Source organism: Phyllostomus hastatus, unplaced genomic scaffold, assembly GCF_019186645.2.
Source record: "Phyllostomus hastatus isolate PE091 unplaced genomic scaffold, TTU_PhHast_1.1 phas_scaffold_200, whole genome shotgun sequence".
NCBI classification, from domain to species: Eukaryota; Metazoa; Chordata; class Mammalia; order Chiroptera; family Phyllostomidae; genus Phyllostomus; species Phyllostomus hastatus.
In genome coordinates this window covers 9,504,930-9,523,878 of record NW_025334016.1, presented here as the reverse complement: position 1 = coordinate 9,523,878, position 18,949 = coordinate 9,504,930, and the positions used below count along the sequence as shown (strand labels likewise).

Here is an 18,949-nt window from a genome sequence, read left to right as displayed (position 1 = left end):
CTGAGTGGCTCAGCTGACTGGTGCATTGTCCAATACACCAAAGGTTGCAGGTTCAATCCCTGGTTGGGGTGTGTATTTAAAGCAACCAAATGATCGATGTTTCTCTTTCTCCTCTTTCTCTTTCTCAAATCAATAAACTTATCTTTGGGTGAGGAGTTAAAAAGAAGAACTGAACAATTACTGGAACCATTGCTGAGACTATTAAAATGGTACGGTCACTCTGGAAAATAGTTTCTAAAAATGTTAAACATAGATTTACTCTATAACCAAGCAATTCTACTTCTGGTAATCAACCCAAGAGAAATGAAAATGTCCACACAAAAACTGGTACACAAATGTTCACAGCAGCATTATTTACAATAGGCAAACAGTGGAAACAACTAAAGTGCCCATCAACTGATGAATGGATAAATAAATGGTGGTGTATCCATACACTAGAATATTAGAGAGTAAAAAACAATAAAGTGTAATACATGCTACAAATGATCAACTCTGAAAACATATGCTAAGTGAAAGAAGCTAGTCACAAAAGACCACATGCTCTATGATTCCATTTACATGAAATATCCTGAAAATACAACTACAAACAGACAGAAAATAGATTAGCACTTTCCAGGATTTGGGCATGAGGTTTCATTATAAGGAAATGGGCATGTCCTAAAATAAAACTGTGGTTATGGTTGCACAATTATGAAAATTTACTGGAAGTCACTGAATTGCACAGCTAAAGCAGTTGAGTTTTATGGTATATAAATTAAATTCCAATAAACTTTTTTTAAAAAGCCATAGGCTAGAGAAGATATTTAATACATTAAAATATTTTACTAAAATATATCATTAAAACTTCAAATAAAAAAGAAATATAAACTAGGCAATAAAAAGATAAAATCCATCTAAAAAATCTGAAATAGCAATTCAGATAAGGAAACACCACTGGCCAATAAATTTACATGTGAAGTATACATGATATAAAAGAGTAACCTGAAACTATATGTACTGCTTAAAATAAGAAAACAGATGGTCACAGTCATACACAGTTCTTCATTTAGGTAGGTCTTTTAAAAAATGGTTACGTTCCATTGTCCTCAGAGCTCTAATAATAGACAGACTGTACCAAAAAAAATTTCCACTATAACTCTCCAATTATGACTTCCCTTTCAGCCTGATAAAGAATCATACTGTTGCCATTTGGTCTTGCTTGCTTTTAACCTCTCACACTTAGTATCATCTTTGCCCAATAGATGTTATCAGTGTTATCTAATTCTTTTAATAAAATACAAGGTGATTTATACAAGATAGCACAAAGAAAACTCATTTTTCCTTTCCCAATCCCTTTCCCTAAAAATAATTTTTAAATAATTAACAAAATTACTTAACAAACAAAATAAAAAAGCACAATTCATTTTGAGTATTGCCAGAAGTAGTAACCTGCCCCCCCCCCCCAAAAAACAAGAAATAGGCATGTAAATGTGCACTAACCTTCCAGTAGTCAGATTGTAAACTGTAGTACCTCTGGTATGCAGATAATGCTGAGAGAAGAAAAACAAGTATGAGTCATGATTATGTCCCATTTCAAAATCAATAGTACAAGAAACATCAAATATTGAAAGAAGCATAAGAGGCTTCCCACCAAACCCACCTCCCAGCAGACAGTGATATTTAAGACCAAATAATTTAGAAATCTGGAGAACCCCTGCTCATAGTCAAACATGTTAACAAATGTCAAATATACAGATTTCAAGGGTGTAGAAACATGATCACATCTCAGATTTGCACTTGAACAGAACCTAGGCTACCTCTTGAATTAATCTGACCTTCCTCAGAGACCAAATCTCCTAAAAGAATTAAGATTTTTCCAATGCTATTTCAGAATATGATAGGTTATTTGTTCTCACAAAGGATGTTATTTCCAAGAACGAGTAAGAGCTCAAAAACCTCAAAGGGCAAAGAAGCTGTTTTGTCTGTGAAGCTTCCTTTCATACAACCAACAAGAAAACCACCCCACATTACCTTGCTCCAACTCAATTCCAATATAGTGCATCCTATACCCCTAAATCCACTCCAAAGTATAAAGGGCTCTGAAAAAAATTAAAGAAGATCCTACCATTTGAAAAACTCAGTGAGGAGGTTAAAAAGGAAACAAAAAGTTATGTATGTACATTAGAATTGGTAGAGATATCCCTTTTCAAAAAACTGATAAGCAATAAATAAGTCATGGGAATGTAATGTACAACATGGTAACTATATTTGAAAGTTGCTGAGAGTAAATCTTAAAAGTTCTTATCACAACAAAAAAATATTTTTCATAACTATATATGGTGATGGATGTTAACTAGACTTACTGTGATCATTGCCCAATATATACAAATAGCAAATGTCATACACCTGAAACTTATTTCAATTATATGTCAATTTTTAAAAATGACTGTTAAGATTTTCAAGTAATATTTTCAATGAGAATAATAAAATTTTATACTGATAAAAGTAGGGGAAAATGGAAATTGACATTTTCTAAAATTCCATGTGTAATGTTTTCATATTATTTATCAGTAAGTAGTCTAAATATATATGAATACCATAGAAAAATTTCTGAAAATGTTCAAATTGGAGAAGTGTTACCCAAAACATCACATATCTGAGCAAGTAACTTATTTGAGTAATGTTCATCTTTTTTACATAAGATGATGCCAGCCAACCTATACTGGAAGGACATTTAGACTGTAATTTTTCCAGTTTTGGTGAAGAGTTGATTTTAAGCCATCCTCACTTTTTTAGTTCTACACTCCTGAATGTAGTTAGGTCAGGAAAGTCATTAATTGATCGTCTTCTAAAAAGAACAGGCTAACTATCAAACTTGCTGGTACACAATGGTCAAACAAGGTTTGTGTCCAGAAATCACCACTGATTTAGATGATGGAGTGGGTAAATGCAATACTTGTCTCCTACTACAACCAAATTACAACTAAACTACAGAACAACCATCATTCAAAACTGCCTAGAATCTAGCTGGACTGAAGTCCTATAATCAAGGATGTAAAGATGAAGTGATGTCAAGACTGGTAGTTGGGGCAGAGATATGGAACTGGCTGGTCCCACAACCTGTCTGTGGCCATTAAAAAAATGAGAAGGGGTATCTTGGATGCACAGGTACACATGAGGAGCAAGGGGTCCTAGCCCCAGGTTCCTGCACCAGGAAGAAGAGTCCCCATAACTGTTGGGAACCGCCCTGACTGGTATCAGAAAACTGAAACCCCCGCCTAGGCTAGGCTAAGGGAACGCCCTTGGAACCGTGAGCCGGCAAGGAGACAAAAGCTTATCTCCCTGGCAGTAATGCTGTTTCTGCTGCTGAACCCCAAAAAAGCTTGGTCGGTTAGCCAAAGATGGGTAAGATTCCCCACGGGGGAACAACCCAAGCCAGGCACGATCACTTTTGGGAGGCCCCCCAAAAGAAGGACTTGGGGGGCTGCAGCAAAAGGGGGGTGATGGACCCTCACTCCTCGGCTTTGACAAAGTCTGAGTTCTCAGCGTCCAGAAGAAAATCTCCTTATCTCTCGGTGGCCTTAGTTCCCGCGCTCCACCTAAGCCTGAAACAATGACGGGGAAGTACAGCTCAGTACTGGGAAGTGCGGATTTCCCGGGGTGATCAGGCCTAAGAAAGAACATGTAAATTACTGTGAAACCTTCTTTGTTTAGAATGCTCTCAGTTGAATGAGGAGGGTCTTAGGAGGAAGCTAGTTTGTTCCTCAGCCTTACAGCTCTTTGACCCCCCAACTCAATAGACCGGCAGAGTTCTTTGTTTCCTATATTCCTTACTTCCCCTAATGAGTATTGTACGTTACCTGAGTTATTATGCAAAATGAGCCTAATAAAAGCAGGTATGGACGGTAAATCAGCGCGCTCCCCACTAGGGGGGTGGCCATTCTGTCCCTACTTCCCCACAGAAACTGGTTTGTCTCTGTGCATGTGTGTTTTTTCTCGCGTATTGTCGAGCCATCCACAGTGTGCCGTGGTCACTGCTAGCCGGTGACCCACGCGCAACACATAACTTCTGGTTGTGAAAACTAGTGGGGATTGTGGCTGAGTGAAACAAAGAGGTACTGAAGTTCCAAGTATCATTCCTAAAGGGCTTGTACATAAACTTACTTGGACTCACTCACTCCAAGCTCCAGCTCCAGGGCAGCAGCTAGAAAGGTGCCAGGGACATATGGAAAAAAAAAATGAATTGTCTGGGTTTAGAGTAAGAGCTGAGAGGCAGCATTCTCCCAGACAAAGGTGCTAGTAGAGGCCATTGTTCCTTTGCTTAAAGGAGGGTGCCATATCTGAATCTCTATCAACCTGTCTAGCATTGTTTGCCCTGCCCTGGTGATTCCCCTAGACCCTCCCCATCCAATATGCAGGTCCACCTAAGTCCTTCCCAGTAGCTTTTCCCTTCAAAATGGCTTGCCTTGGATCATGCTGTGGACCTTTCTAAAATCTGTTTCACAAACCCCAAACTATCAATATCTGGCCTCAGCATGCTCCATACCTCTTACTAAAGTGGCCCCAGACCTGGCACTAGAAGCAGGGAGCTTTGGTTCACAGCTGGGACTCTTGGCACCTGCAAGCACAGTATAAGTAGCAGCCACCTACAGATTGCTTTGTAGTTCATTCCAGATAACCTCAGGCAAGGCCTTGTAGAAGATGACCTTGGTCTGTACCTCCTGGGAAGTTCAGGGACCAGCGCACCCAACAGACAGCTTCAGACCACACTTGAAGCACCACCCAACCACCTCCACAAGCAACACACTGAAGAGACATACTCATCTGGCACCAGAAACCCTCTGAAACTAGTTCTACATCATAGGGTTATAGCCCCTACATGGGAGGTCCTCCACTGATTGTGACCAGTCCTCCCAGCTAAGTGGCCTGGGGGTAAATTCATCCTATTGACATGCAAAACAATCAAGACTCAAATATAACACCTAGGGGGTAGGATGCATATGGCTGCTCAGCTTTAGTGACTGGGGAGGCTGTGCCACTGGGACCTACAGGACACCTACTACTATCGGCCACTCTACCAAGACTGGGAGAGGTAGCAGCTCTACCTAACACTTGGAAACAAACACAGGGAGGCTGCCCAAAATGAGGAGATAAGTAAACAAACAAACAAACAAACAAACAAATAAATAAGTCCCAAATGAAAGAACTAAAACAAAACTAAACAAAATGAAGACAAGCCATCTACCAGATGCAGAGTTCAAAACAATGGTTCCAAAAATGCTTAAGGAACATACAGGAAGAATAGATGAACTCGGTGAGAAATTTAACAAAGAGAGAAGAAAAATAAATATGGAGATAGAAAACAGAAAAAGAACCAGTTGGAAATGAAAAATACAAGAACTAAAATGAAGAATACTCATACATTACAGAGAATCAATGGTAAAGGAAGGAGAGGATCAAGTCAGAGATTTGGAAGATAAGGAAGCAGGAAACGCCAACCACAATAGCAAAAAGGAAAAAAGAATCCAAAAAAAATGAGGATAGTGTAAGGAGTCTCTGGGACAACTTGAAGTAAACCAACAATCACATCATGGGGGGGGGGGGGGGTGAGGGTTGGTGCCAGAAAGAGAAGAAAGCAAATATCTGAAAACCTTTTTCAAAAAATGACAGAAAACACATTAACCTGGTCAAGGAAGTAGACATACAAGTCCTGGAAGAGCACAGTCCCAAACAAAATGAACCCAAAGAGGCCCACACCAAACTCATCATAATTAAAATACTAAAGGTTAGGACTTCCACTCAAGATGGTGGCACAGGCAGACAAGTCTTGCCACTTCACACAACCACATCAAAATTATAACTAAAATATAGGTAACCATCACTAAGAACCGTCAAAAATCAAGTGGATTGGAAGTCTAACAACTACGAAATTAAAGAAACCACATCCATCCAAACTGATAGGAGGGGCAGAGACAAGGAACACACTGGTCTCACATCCACCATGTGGTGGATGAAAATTTAGGAGGGATATCTCAGAAATGAGAAGTCCCAACCCCACAGCAGGCTGTGCCTCCATGGTTCCAGTGCCAGGAAAATAAGTCCCCATAACTTGTAGCTGCAAAAACCAGCAGAAATTGAGTCAATAGAAGAAATTCCTGGAATCCCAAGCAGTTCTTCTTACAGAACCCATACACAGACTTACTAAGACTCACTCCCTCTGAGCTCTAGCACCGGGGTAGCAGCTTGAAAGGCACCAATGGCCTACAGAGGGGAACTGAAGTGTGTGGCATCAAGGCAAGCACTGGGGGACAGCTTTCTCCCAGAACGAAAGGCAGGAGGAAGACTTTGTCACTTTTCTGAACCGTCCTCCCACAGAGCCACAGAGCTGTCAGGCTGATGCCGTATCTGAGACTCCATCAACATAGCTAACACCGCTTGCCCCACCCTGGAGATCCCCAGAGACTCTGTCCCACTTACTTGACTTACTTGAGCCCACTCAAGCTGCTTTTCTGTGTAAATGGCTGGTCTTGGCTCATGTTTCACAACTTCCTAATTCCTTTCAAATAAGCAAGAGCCAGCTTCAATGACCCCCAGCCTCTATACCTTTTACTAAGTGGCCTATGGCCTGGCAGTAGCAGCAACCAGTCTAGATGCACAGCTTGGCCTCTCCTGGGCATCTTCAAGTCCAGCACAAGGAGCAACCATCCTAGATTGCTTTAGAGCTCAGGCAGGAAGGACCTGGGCAAAACACTGGTTGGGGCTAACCTTGACCTGCACCACACGGGAAACCCCAGAGCAATGTACCGAGTGGACAGCTACACACCACATCAGAGCACCACCACCTTGCCACTGTACAGCTGATCCTCCACAGAAGGGACAGGTTAGTGGTCAGTGGTCACAGCCAGTCCTTGCAGCTGACTAGCCTGGGTAAATCCCTCCCATTGACCTGCCAACAGCAACCGAGGCTCAACTACAAGAGGAGGGTGTACTCAGTCACATGAAGGGCGCACCCTGAGTACCCACCTTGGGTAAAGGGGAGGCTGTGCCACTGGACCCTAGAGGACACCTACTACATTAGGCCACACTACCAACACAGGGAGTCATAGCAGTTCTACCTAATACATAGAAACAAACATAGGGAGGCTGACAAAATGAGGAGAAAAAAAAAAGACATTGTCATTGAAAACTCCTAAAAAAGAACCAAACGAAATGTAAATGAGCAAGCTATCAGATGCAGAGTTCAAAACACTAGTTATAAGGATGCTCAAGGAACCTAGTAAGGCCCTCAGCAATATAAAAAAGATCTATTCAGAAACAAAGGATACACTAATTGAAATAAAGAACATGTTACAGGGAAACAACAATAAAGTGGATGAAACCGAAAATCAAATCAATGATTTGGAACATAAGGAAGCAAAAACTATCAATCAGAACAAAAAGTAAAAAGAATCCAAAAACACAAGGATTGTTTAAGCAGCCTCTAGGACAACTTCAAGCACTCCAACATTCGTATCATAGGTGCACCAGAAGGAGAGAAGAAACAGCAAGAAATTAGAAATCTACTTAAAAAATATAATGAAAGAAAACTTCCCTAATTTGGTGAATGAAATAAACATGCAAATCCAGGAAGCACAGAGTCCCAAACAAGATGGATGCAGAGAGGCCCACTCCAAGACACATCATAATTAAAATGTCAAAGGTTAAAGATAAAGAGAGAATCTTAAAAGCAGCAAGAGAAAAGCAGTTAGTTACCTAAAGGGGAGTTCCCATAAGACTGTCAGCTGATGTCTCAGAAGTAATTTTGCAGGCTAGAAGGGATTGGCAAGAAATACTCAGTCATGAAAAGCAGGGACCTATAGCCAATACTGCTCTACCCAGCAAGGATCATTCAGAACCAAAGGGCAGATAAAGAGCTTCCCAGACAAGAAAAAAACTAAAGGAGTTCATCATCACCAAACCAGTATTATATGAAATGTTAAAAGGACTTAAGAAAAAGATCAAAACTATGAACAATAAAATGACTATATATATATAGGAACCTAAAAAACCAAGCAACTGAAAAGAACACAGACAGAATCGTAGACATGGAAAACATTTTGATGGTTGACAGATGGGAGAGGTATATGGAGAGAATGATTGAAGAGGTGAGGGGATTAAAAAGTACAAATCGGTAGTTAAAAGAACAGACATGGAGATATAAAATACAGTATAGTATAAGAAATGGAGAAGCCAAAGAACTTATATGCATGTCCCATAGACATGAACAATGGTGCGGGGATTGCCTGAGGGAGTGGGGTGCTGAGTAGAGGGGCACAAAGGGAGAAAAATTGGGACAACTGTAATACCATAATCAATATAATATAATTTAAAAATGAAAAATAAAATCAATTTTTAAAAAACAAAAAATAATAAGAAAGGTTAAAGACAAAGAGAGAATCTTAAAAGCAGCAAGAGGAAAGCAGTTAGTTACCTACAATGGAGCTCCCACAGATTGTCAGCTGATTTCTTAAGTGAGACTTTGTAAACCAACAGGACTGACATGAAACATTGAAAGTGGTGAAATTCAAGGATCTACAACCAAGATTACTCTACCCAGCAAGGCTCTCATTCTGGAATTGAAGGACAGAGAAAGAACTTTCCAGACAAGAACAAGGTAAAGGAGTTCATCACCGAGAAACCTGTATTACAAGAAATGTTAAGGGATGTTCTTTAAGAAAAAGATTAAAAATACAAATAAAATGGCAATAAATACTTATTCTAAATGCAAATGGTTTAACTGTTCCCATCAAAAGACAGGTGAATAAATGCATAACAGTACAAAACACTTAAATATGCTTTCTACAAGACACTTACTTCAGACTGAAAGATACACAGACTGAATGGGATGGGAAATGGTATTTCATGAAAACGGAAACAAACAAAAAAAGGTGGGGTAGCAATACATATAGCAGACAAAATACACTTTAAAACAAAGGCTATCAAAGAAGGACCCAACAATTCCACTTCTCGATATTCATCCAAAGAAACCCAAAACACCAAATCAAAAAGACATCTACATCCAAAAACCAAAACACTAAATCAAAAAGATATATATTCATTGCAGCATTATTTACAATAGCCAAGATATGAAAGTCTAAGTATCCAGCAGTAGATGAAGGAAGAAGCAGTGCATATATACAATGGAATATAACTCAGTCATAAAAAAAGAATGAAATCGTGCCATCTGCAACATGGATAGAACATTGTGCTGAGTAAAATAAGTCAGATGGAAAAAACAAATGTCATGATTTCACTTATATGTGGAATATAAAAAATGAATAGGCAGAACAGAAACAGATTCAGAGATTCAGAGAACATTGACAGTTGTCAGGTGAGGGGTAGGGGAATGGGCGAGAAAGGTGAAGGGGTTAGGAAGTACAAATTAGTAGTTACAGAATAGTCATGGGGATGTAAAGTGTGGCATAGGAAATACAGTCAGTAATATTGTATGGTGTAAGATGGGTACTAGATTTATCAGGGTGATTATTTTGTAGTTATATAAATGCCTACACACTGGGTTGTACACCTGAAACTAACATAATTTTGAACATCAACTGTAATTGAAGAAAAAATTCTTTAATTATTTACTCAACTACTGATCTATAACATAAGTCGTGGAATAAGTGTCTCTCTCTACTGCTGGATGTGAACAAGGAAACACGTATCAATAACTGCCACTGTAAAGGTAACTATTCTTAGGATGAAGCCCATAAAGCAAGCAAAGGAAACAAAGTACCTGGGTACTTCTATGTTGGGAACCGCCCTGACTGGTATCAGAAGCTGAAACCCCCACGTAGGCTAAGGCTAAGGGAACGCCCTTGGAACTGTAAGCCAGCAAGGAGACAAAAGCTTATCTTCCTGGCAGGAATGCTGCTTCTGATGCTTTATTCATAACTGAACCCCAAAAAGCTTGGTCGGTTAGCCAAAGACGGGTAAGATTCCCCACGGGGGAGACGACCTAAGACAGGCACGATCACTTTGGGAGGCCCCCCAAAAGAAGGACTTGGGGGGGGGGCTGCAGCAAAAGGGGGTGATGGACCCTCGCTCCTCGGCTTTGACATAGCCTGAGTTCTCAGCGTCTGGGAAAAAAAACCTCCTTGTCTCCCAGTTGCCTTAGTTCCCTTGCTCCACCTAAGCCTGAAACAATGACAGGATGGTGCAGCTCTGTGCTGAGAAGTGCGGATTCCCCGGGGTGATCAGGCCTAAGAAAGAACATGTAAATTACTGTGAAACCTTCTTTGTTTAGAATGCTCCCAGTTGAATGAGAAGGGTCTTAGGAGGAAGTTATTTTGTTCCTCAGTCTTACAGCTCTTTGACCCCCAACTCAATAGACCGGCAGAGTTCTCTGTTTTCTATGGTTCCTTACTTCCCCCTAATGAGTACTGTACTTTACCTGAATTATTATGCAGAATGAGCCTAATAAAAGCAGGTATGGACTGTAAATCGGCGCGCTCCCCACTAGGGGGAGTGGCCATTTCGTCCCTACTTCCCCACAGAAACTAGTTTGTCTCTGTGCATGTTGTTATTTCTCGCGTGTTTATCGTCGAGCCATCCACAGCATTCCGTGGTCACTGCTGGCCGGTGACCCATGCGCAACACTTCTAGACTTTGAACTAGCACACAACTCATCAATGAACTAATTATGTGAGCAATACAGCACCTTATTGTTTAAGCTAGAATAATGAGATCCTTGATATTTGTGCCTGGATCCTTAACAGTTTTGTGCAGTATCATATGAACTCTGAACTGCACTCTTATTGATGTTACAGAATTTCAACAAGTTTGAAGGATTTTCAGTAACCTCAACAATAACATAAATTACATGATTTCATAAAATTCCCATTTAGATTTAGAGGAACCCTTAAAGCAGGGGTGTCAAACTCATTTTCACGAGGGGCAACATCAGCCTTACAGTTGCCTTCAAAAAGCCAATGTAATTTTAGGACTGTATAAATGTAACTACTCCTTAAATAGGGGCAAGAGCTCAGCGCTGTCACCGGGTAGAAACGAGGTGCCAGGCGGGATATAACAAGGTGTAGGGCCGGATTTGGTCCACGGGCCTTGTGTTTACTACCTGTGCCTTAAAGAGATAGTATAATGTCCTGCAAAGTAACTGAAACTGAGATGTTAGAAGCCTATGTGATTCTCAGCTGGGAGAAACATGGCATCCATACTCTAACACGGTAAAACGAGAAATAGACAGGAACCCTGAAATTGAAACTCACAAAAGTAAATGGTCCAAATTTCAAGCACCGATTTGTAAATTAGACTTTTCAATTCCTTTATACATTTCTCAATAACTATACTGTACCCCATTAGGCTTAGCATCCTATTTTACAAAAAATCCTAACATATTTTGTTTCCTAATCCAAATAAATCATTAAAACCTCAAAGACTATACAAATACCCATCACCAGAGTCTCTCGTGAAATCCTTTTAACCAAATCATAGACCTTATTTCTAATCTTTATGTCAGTTACCTAGCCAGGGAACAAAAATTCCTAGGCTGCCCTCACTAGATTTTTCTAAGGTCCTCAATAGAGAATAAGGGAAACCATTTGTTTGGATATCCTTGTAATGCTTAAAATCTGTTTCAATAATGATTGCAGCATATGTATAACTGAGTTCCCCCTTCCCTAAATCATCTAACCTTCACTTTGTTATCCCTGAGTTCTTTATTGGCTCCAGAAATCCTCCTTTATCCCACTAGGAAATTGTTTTGACTTACTTCAGGCAAAACCTGTTTTCTTTTGCCACATAACCAAAAATGGTGTGCCCAAACATATTTTTTATTATATTCTATTGCTTATGCTATTACAGTGTCCCCATTTTTCTTTCCCCCTGTCTCCACATCCACCCATGTCCCCCAAACATATTAATAGTAATTCTTTATCAACCAATTTCCAAAGTTCAGATTGTTTTACTATGTGGAACCAGCTTTATGGACAAACTTCTAATTATTTTTTCATAATGAGTTTTAAATATTTTGTTTTCATCCTCACTAGTATGGCTCACAGCAGGTTGGGCATTATCCTGCAAATGGAAAGGTTGCCAGTTCAATTCCTGGTCAGGGCACATGCCTGGGTTACAGGCTAGGTCCCTGGTTGAGGGTATTCAAGAGGCAACTGATCGATGTTTTTCTCCGCTGATCAATGTTTCTCTCCCTTTCTCCCTCCCTTCTCCTCTCTCTAAAAATAAATAAATTAAATCTTTTTTTTAAAAAAACTTGTTTTTAAGTAAGCCCTTTTAGTCTTGTTAGATTAAAAAAACATAGAAAATATAATGAATTTAAATGGTGATATCAGTAGTGATAAGGGAAATACCCAATAGTGGGAAGAGTTCATGAAAACAGGAAGTTTTATCATTCTCTTAGTACTGTAAGTATAAATTAGTAGAAGTCTCTTGTAGCATCGTTTAGCACTATCTGTCAAAAGCTTTAATTTTTTATAGATATATCTCCTTTCACTCAGTAAAACCTATCATACCAAAGTATTTCTTCTAAGAATATAAACATGTGTGCAAAGATTTAGCTACCAGAACAGACAAGACAGTAACTATGTTAATAGAAACAAAGAAAGAGTCTACACATCCAACAGGGAACTCTTCCACCTATATGATAGAATACTATTTAAGAAAACTGAAATGCTATGAAGTGTGTTTACGAGATAGAGAAATTAATATGATATACTGGGTTAAAGAAAATTGTGTGGTTAACTTAAATTTTTAAATACTGAAAATTTATTATAATAGAAGTCTCTAAAGATTTGTACCAAAAATGACTTTAAAAGATCTGCATCTAGATGGTAAAATATCAATGGGTCATTAACATACTCACATAATATTTCTTAAATATTAAGTCACTAACACCAGGTTAGATGCAGTGAAATACAGAAGTGAACAAACACAGCTCCTGCTCTCAGGCTGCCTCCTGACCTTTTATGGTTATATATATCTTAACATTTTCCTTTAAACAATGAAAATATGTGTGTAAACATTAAATAAGTGTACTTCTTGTGTTAAAATGAAGGGATAGTCAACATTATCAAATGAGAGCCACCAGATAAACAACAGGATATAGTAGGAAAAGTATAAAGAAGCTTTAGGCAAATCTGGGTTCTAATCCTTACTTGACCACACCCTAAGAGACTGTGACCTCGAGCCATTTAATCCAAGTTATTTCCTTACAGGTCACAAGCAGCCTAAAAAGTTTTTCATTGGCCCTGGCTGGTGTGGTTCAATGGTTTGAGTACCAGCCTGTGAAGCAAGGAGTCACTGGTTCCATCCCCAGTCAGGGCACATGCCTGGACTGTGGGCCAGGTCTCCAGTAGGGTGTGCACAAGAGGAAACTGCACATTGATGTTTCTTTCCTCCTTTTTTCCCTCCCTTCCCCTGTCTAAAAATAAAATAAATCTTAAAAAAGAAAAAAGAAAGAAAACAGAAGCTCAGGGATGTATACATAATCTTTTAATGGTTATGCAACTGTAAACAATAGAGATGAGCTATAAAAAAAGGCCTAACTACAAACCCTATAGGTTACACCTGTCTCAAACTAAAATTGCATTTTCATTAGTAAAGTGTTCACTTGACTTAATACAAAAGTGGCATAATAAAACATCAAAATTAAACATAAACAATCCTTCATGCTAGCCCTGAAATAACCTACCAGTTGTTCAGCACACTAAACATGTGGAAAATAAGCATAAATAAGATGTTCCTGTACTATATATATATCATATATATCCTAAGATGGAGTATTATGATTCCACCCAAGAAAGACAAAAAAGAAAAAAGCCAAAGAAAACTCACCAACTCTGACTTAAGACTTTAAACATTGCTTATAAGGATACAGTTTTTCATTGCTATGGATTTTGCCTTTAGTAATGAGGGAGGTAGTATTTGGAAGTACTTTTATCTTTCTAAGTGAGAAATGGTCTGGGTCAGCAGTTTGGTATCATAAAAAGGACACATTTTGAGGGACTACCTCTAGTTACTTAAATCTAATAGGAAAAAAAATCAAGTTAATAAAAAACGTTGTTTAATCTAATGCTCAAGTTCATATGTGATCAACAACTGTGTTCCCTATCTCTACAATAACATGGCTACAGACCAGATTGTTTGTTTAAATATTTTCTACCTAAAATGAAAGTTTTATAGGCAGGATAAAGAAGAGAATTGCTGAGTTTGTGTTACTTTCCTAAAGTATCCACCAATGGCTCACTTTCTGCTATGGTATACAGCCTTTAAGGGTAGAGATTTTTCACAGGGCAGAACAAAATGGTAGTAGTGCACATGTAAGTGGTAATCAGTTTAACTGAATAGTCAACTTATTGATTATCTACATGGAGTTACATGAATTCTTCACATTTCCATCTATCATACTTTTTTTCTCATTAAGATGTTCATAAGCTTAGAAATTCTTAGACATAAAAATGATAGTATCCTTGATAAAAAGAGTACAAACAATTTCAATAATTTTAAAGGCATTTATAAATCAAACAGTAATTAACAAGGGGAAAACTTACCTTTTGGATAATCTTCCAATAAGAGGTTGAAGTGACCTAATTGACAAAAGAAATCAGACTCCACTTTGCCTTCAGCTTTTAAGATTAGAGATTCGTAGCAGCGAACAGCCTAGAAATAAAAAAAATAAAGCATTTAAGAAAAAGACAAAACCGGAAAATGCATTTCCTTCCTGAGATAATGCACATATTTTCCATTCAATTACCCAAGAAATCAATATATTTGACTTCTACCACAGACACAGTCAATGCAGCATACCTTAGAACACCTGAGTATTTATTAAAAGAGCCACTGGTTATGGCATAAGAGCTTTTCCTATCTATAAAATGGAAATGCTTGCCTAGTAAGATAACATAGGAGCACTCTGATAACATTATTTTTAAGTTATAAATCTGAATTATTACTGTGGCCCCTGTTGCTATAAACAAGTAATATTCATCTTTCCCCATAGATGGAAAGAACTTTATTAAGTTATGTGAGAATTCATAGAATCTCCAGAGTAATATTAATAACTACCATTTATACTTAATAGCTACTTTTTGCCATAACCTCTACCAGTTTAAACTACCATAAATTGCCTTTCATTTGTCTTCTCATGATATACTTCAAACCCACCAACTCTAATTCTATTCCTAATCTTTCCCCCAACTCCAATACATGCTTATGCGCTCACTCTCACCGTTCCTTCCCTGAAGGAAAAATAAATAAATAATATTTTAAGTGTATCTTTTTCTTCTTCTTTAAATCTAGGAGACAGTATGAAAAAAATGAACAATGGAAAAAAACAGAATTCTGGAGTCTGACAAATTCCAGTTGTCATTAGCTACAGGAGAGCCTGGATATCCTCGCTATGTCTTGAGTTTTAATAACACTCAAAAGGCTGACAAAAGGAATAATATTAGAAAACCTCAAGGGTTTCTGGTCAAGATAGCAGGGTAGGTAAATGCAGTATTCACATCCTCCAACAACCACATCAAAATTACAACCAAACTACAGAACAACCATCATTCAGAATCGTCTGAAATCTAACTGAATGGAAGTTCTACAACTAAGGATATATAGAAGAAGCCACATCCAGACTTGTAGGAGGGGCAGAGACACGGAACGGGCTGGTCCCACACCCACATGTAGCAGATGAAAGTTGGTAGGGATATCTTGACTGCAGAGGTAGCCCCTGAGAAATGAGGAGTCCCAACCCCACACCAGGACCTGCACCCAGGGTTCTAGTGCCAGGCAGAGAAGTGTTCACAACTTCTAGCTATAAATACAGGTAGGGATTGTGGCTGAGTGAGATAGAGCACTTCTGAATCCCAGGCTTCCTCTTAAAGGGCACGTGCAAAACTTACTCAGACTCTCTCACTTCATCTCCATCACTGGGATAGCAGCTCGAAGTGCACCACACAGATATGGAAAGAAACTGAACTGTATGGCATTGGGGCAAAGTCCAGTAGGGTGGCTTTCTTCCAGACAGAAATGCTAGCATTCCATTTCTGAGGCCTTCCCCCACAGAGCTGGCAAGCAGAGGCCATGTGTGAGTATCCATCACCTGGCTATCACTGTTTGCCCCACCCTGGTGATTCCCTGAGACACTGCCCAACTCAACTTGCTGGCCTACTCAAGCTGTTTCCAGTGGCTTTTCCATACTAATGTCCTGTCTTGGCTCATGCTTTAAATTTTCCTAAAATTTCTCAAACAAGCAGCATCTGGCCCCAGCATGACCGGTACCTCTCAACAAGCGGCCCAGACCCAGCACTACCAGAAGTTCACCTTTGTTAGCAGCTTGGCCTCTCCTGGGAACTTCCAAGCCCAGCACAAGTAGCAGCCATCTGCAGATCACTTTTTAGCTCATGCAGGTAGGCCTCAGGCAAAACACAGGTAGGTGGTGGCTGGCCTCGGCCTGCAACTCCCAGAAGCCCCCAGAGCCATTGCACCTGGGACAGCTTCAGAAGACATCAAAGCACCACCCAACCACCTCAACAAGCAACACACTAAAGGGGCAGACTCATCAGGCACCAGAGCCCTGCTGAAGTAAGCCATGCTCTACTGGGTAGGCCACTGAACAGCTGATCCTCCACTGTGGTAAGGTTACCACAGTGCTTGCAGCCAGTCAGCCTAGGGATAAATCCCTCCCACTGACATTCCAACAGCAAGCAAGGCTCAACTACAATAGAAGGGTGTACACAGCCCATATGGGGATTAGGGAAGGGGGCACACTTGGAGTGCCCAGCTTAGGTGAACAGGGAAGCTGTGCCACTGGACCCTACAAGACACCTACTATATTACATTAAGCCACTCTACCAAGCCCAGGAGATGTAGCAGCTCTGCCTAACACATAAAAACAAACACAGGAAGGGTGCCAAAATGAGAGACAAAGAAACATGTCCCAAATGAAAGAACAGAACAAAACTCCAGGAAAAAAGCTAAATGGAGACAAACAATGTACTAGATGCAGAGTTCAAAATACTGGTTATAAGGATGCTCAATGAGCTTAGTGAGAACTTCAACAAAATGAAAAGGGACATGGAAAACATAAAAAAGAACCAGTCAGAAATGAAGAATACACTAACTGAAATGAAAAATAATTTATAGGGAATCAAAAATAGAGCTAATGAAGCCAAGAAACAAATTAGCAATTTAGAATATAATGAAGCAAAAAACACCCAATTGGAAGACCAAAAATAAAGAAGAATCTGAAAAAATGAGGGTAGTGTAAGAAGCCTCTGGGACAACTTCAAGTGTTCCAACATTTGCATCATGAGGGTGCTGGAAGGAGAAGACAGAGCAAGAAACTGAAAACCTATTTGAAAAAAATAATGACAGAAAATTTCCTTTACCCAGTGAAGGCAATAGACATACTACAAGTCAAGGGAGCACAGAGAGTCCCAAACAAGATGAACTTAATGAGGCCCACACCAAGATCCATCATAGTTAAAATGCAAAAGGTTAAAACAAAGAGAGAATCTTAAAGGCAGCAAGAGAGAGCTGTTAGTTACCAATATAGGAGTTCCCATAAGACTGTCAGCTGACTTCTCAAAAGAAACTTTGCAAGCCAGAAGAGATTGGCATGAAATATTCAAAGTGATGAAAAGCAAGGATCTACAACCAAGATTATTCTACCCAGTGAAGCTATCATTTAGAATTTAAGGACATATAAAGAGCTTCCCAGACAAGGAAAAGCTAAAGGAGTTCATCATCATCAAACCAGTATTACATGAAATATTAAAGAGTCTTAAGAAAAAAAAAAAAGACCGTAAATATGAACAATAAAAAGGCAATAAATACATATATATCAACAACTGAATCTAAAAAAGAAACAGGCTGAGCAGAAACAGACTCAGATATAGAGAACATTTATTGCCAGATGTGAGGGAGGTTGAAGGGTGGATAATAAAGATGAAGGGATTATGAAGTACAAATTGGCCCTGACTGGTGTGGCTCAGTGAGCTGGGCATTGTCCTGCAAACCAAAAGGTTACCAGTTGGAATCCCATTCAGGGCACATGCCTGGGTTATGGGCCAGGTTTCCAGTTGGGGGCATGAAAGAGGCAGCAGATTGATGTGTCTTTCACATATCAATGTTTCTCTCCCTCTCTTTCCCCACCCTTCCCTTCTCCCTAAAAATAAATAAATATTTTTTTAAACAGTGCAAATTGGTAGTTACACAACAGTCTTCAGCATGTAAAGTACAGCATAGGAAATATAGTCAATGATATTCTAATAACTATGTATGGTGTCAGACTGAGATGATCACTTAAGTTATATAATGTTTCATTACTGGAGTATAAACCTAAAACTAATATAAAATTATATATCAGCTAAAACAAAAACTTTAAAATGATTAAAAAAAAAAACACAACCTTCTTCGAGGGTTTACCACAGTGCTTAGCATTCCATTCCAAACTTGTTTCTTTACCTTCTCCTTAGCTTTAAAAAAACAAGAAAAAAAAAACAAAAAAAGAAACCCACAACACTCTCAATACTATTTCAAGTTTCAAAATAATTTTGTCAAAATTACCTGGCTAACAATCTAGTATAAAATTTTATGTGTTATAGTGTGTCTTAGAGTCACAAAATGAATAAAATGCACAGGATTTCTCCAATCTCTGGATACACTCCTAAGGTATGGTGCCCACAAAGGAACTAGAATAGTTTCCATTATCAAAAGATCCTTTCACCACCACTTCAAGAGCTTTTGATGGGATAAGAAAATGTGATGTGGGGCAGAGTACCAATTTAAAATGCCTTGATTTTTTCCTCTCCTACAAAATATCAAGCCATTGACAGTTTCAAAGTGTATGTCCTAAAATTCACCTATCCAAAGCGCATATATAAATATTCATCAAGAAGCTATACTTAAACAAGGCAAATTCTGGGGTCATTTTACTATCCTCAAAGCCTAACATTTATAAAAG

General features: G+C 39.0%; 1 protein-coding gene across 5 annotated transcripts in view; it reads right to left on the bottom strand.

The window, feature by feature from the left end:
• KDM6A (lysine demethylase 6A) overlaps positions 1-18,949 on the bottom strand; it is a 176,007-nt gene that overhangs the window by 109,025 nt on the left and 48,033 nt on the right. For all 5 annotated transcript variants that reach the window (XM_045860700.1, XM_045860701.1, XM_045860698.1 and 2 more), the window contains exons 3-4: positions 14,541-14,649; positions 1,480-1,529 (exon numbers count right to left, since the gene is read on the bottom strand). In XM_045860700.1, coding sequence (XP_045716656.1) covers positions 1,480-1,529; positions 14,541-14,649 — 159 coding nt within the window. The remainder of the gene's footprint in view (positions 1-1,479; positions 1,530-14,540; positions 14,650-18,949) is intronic.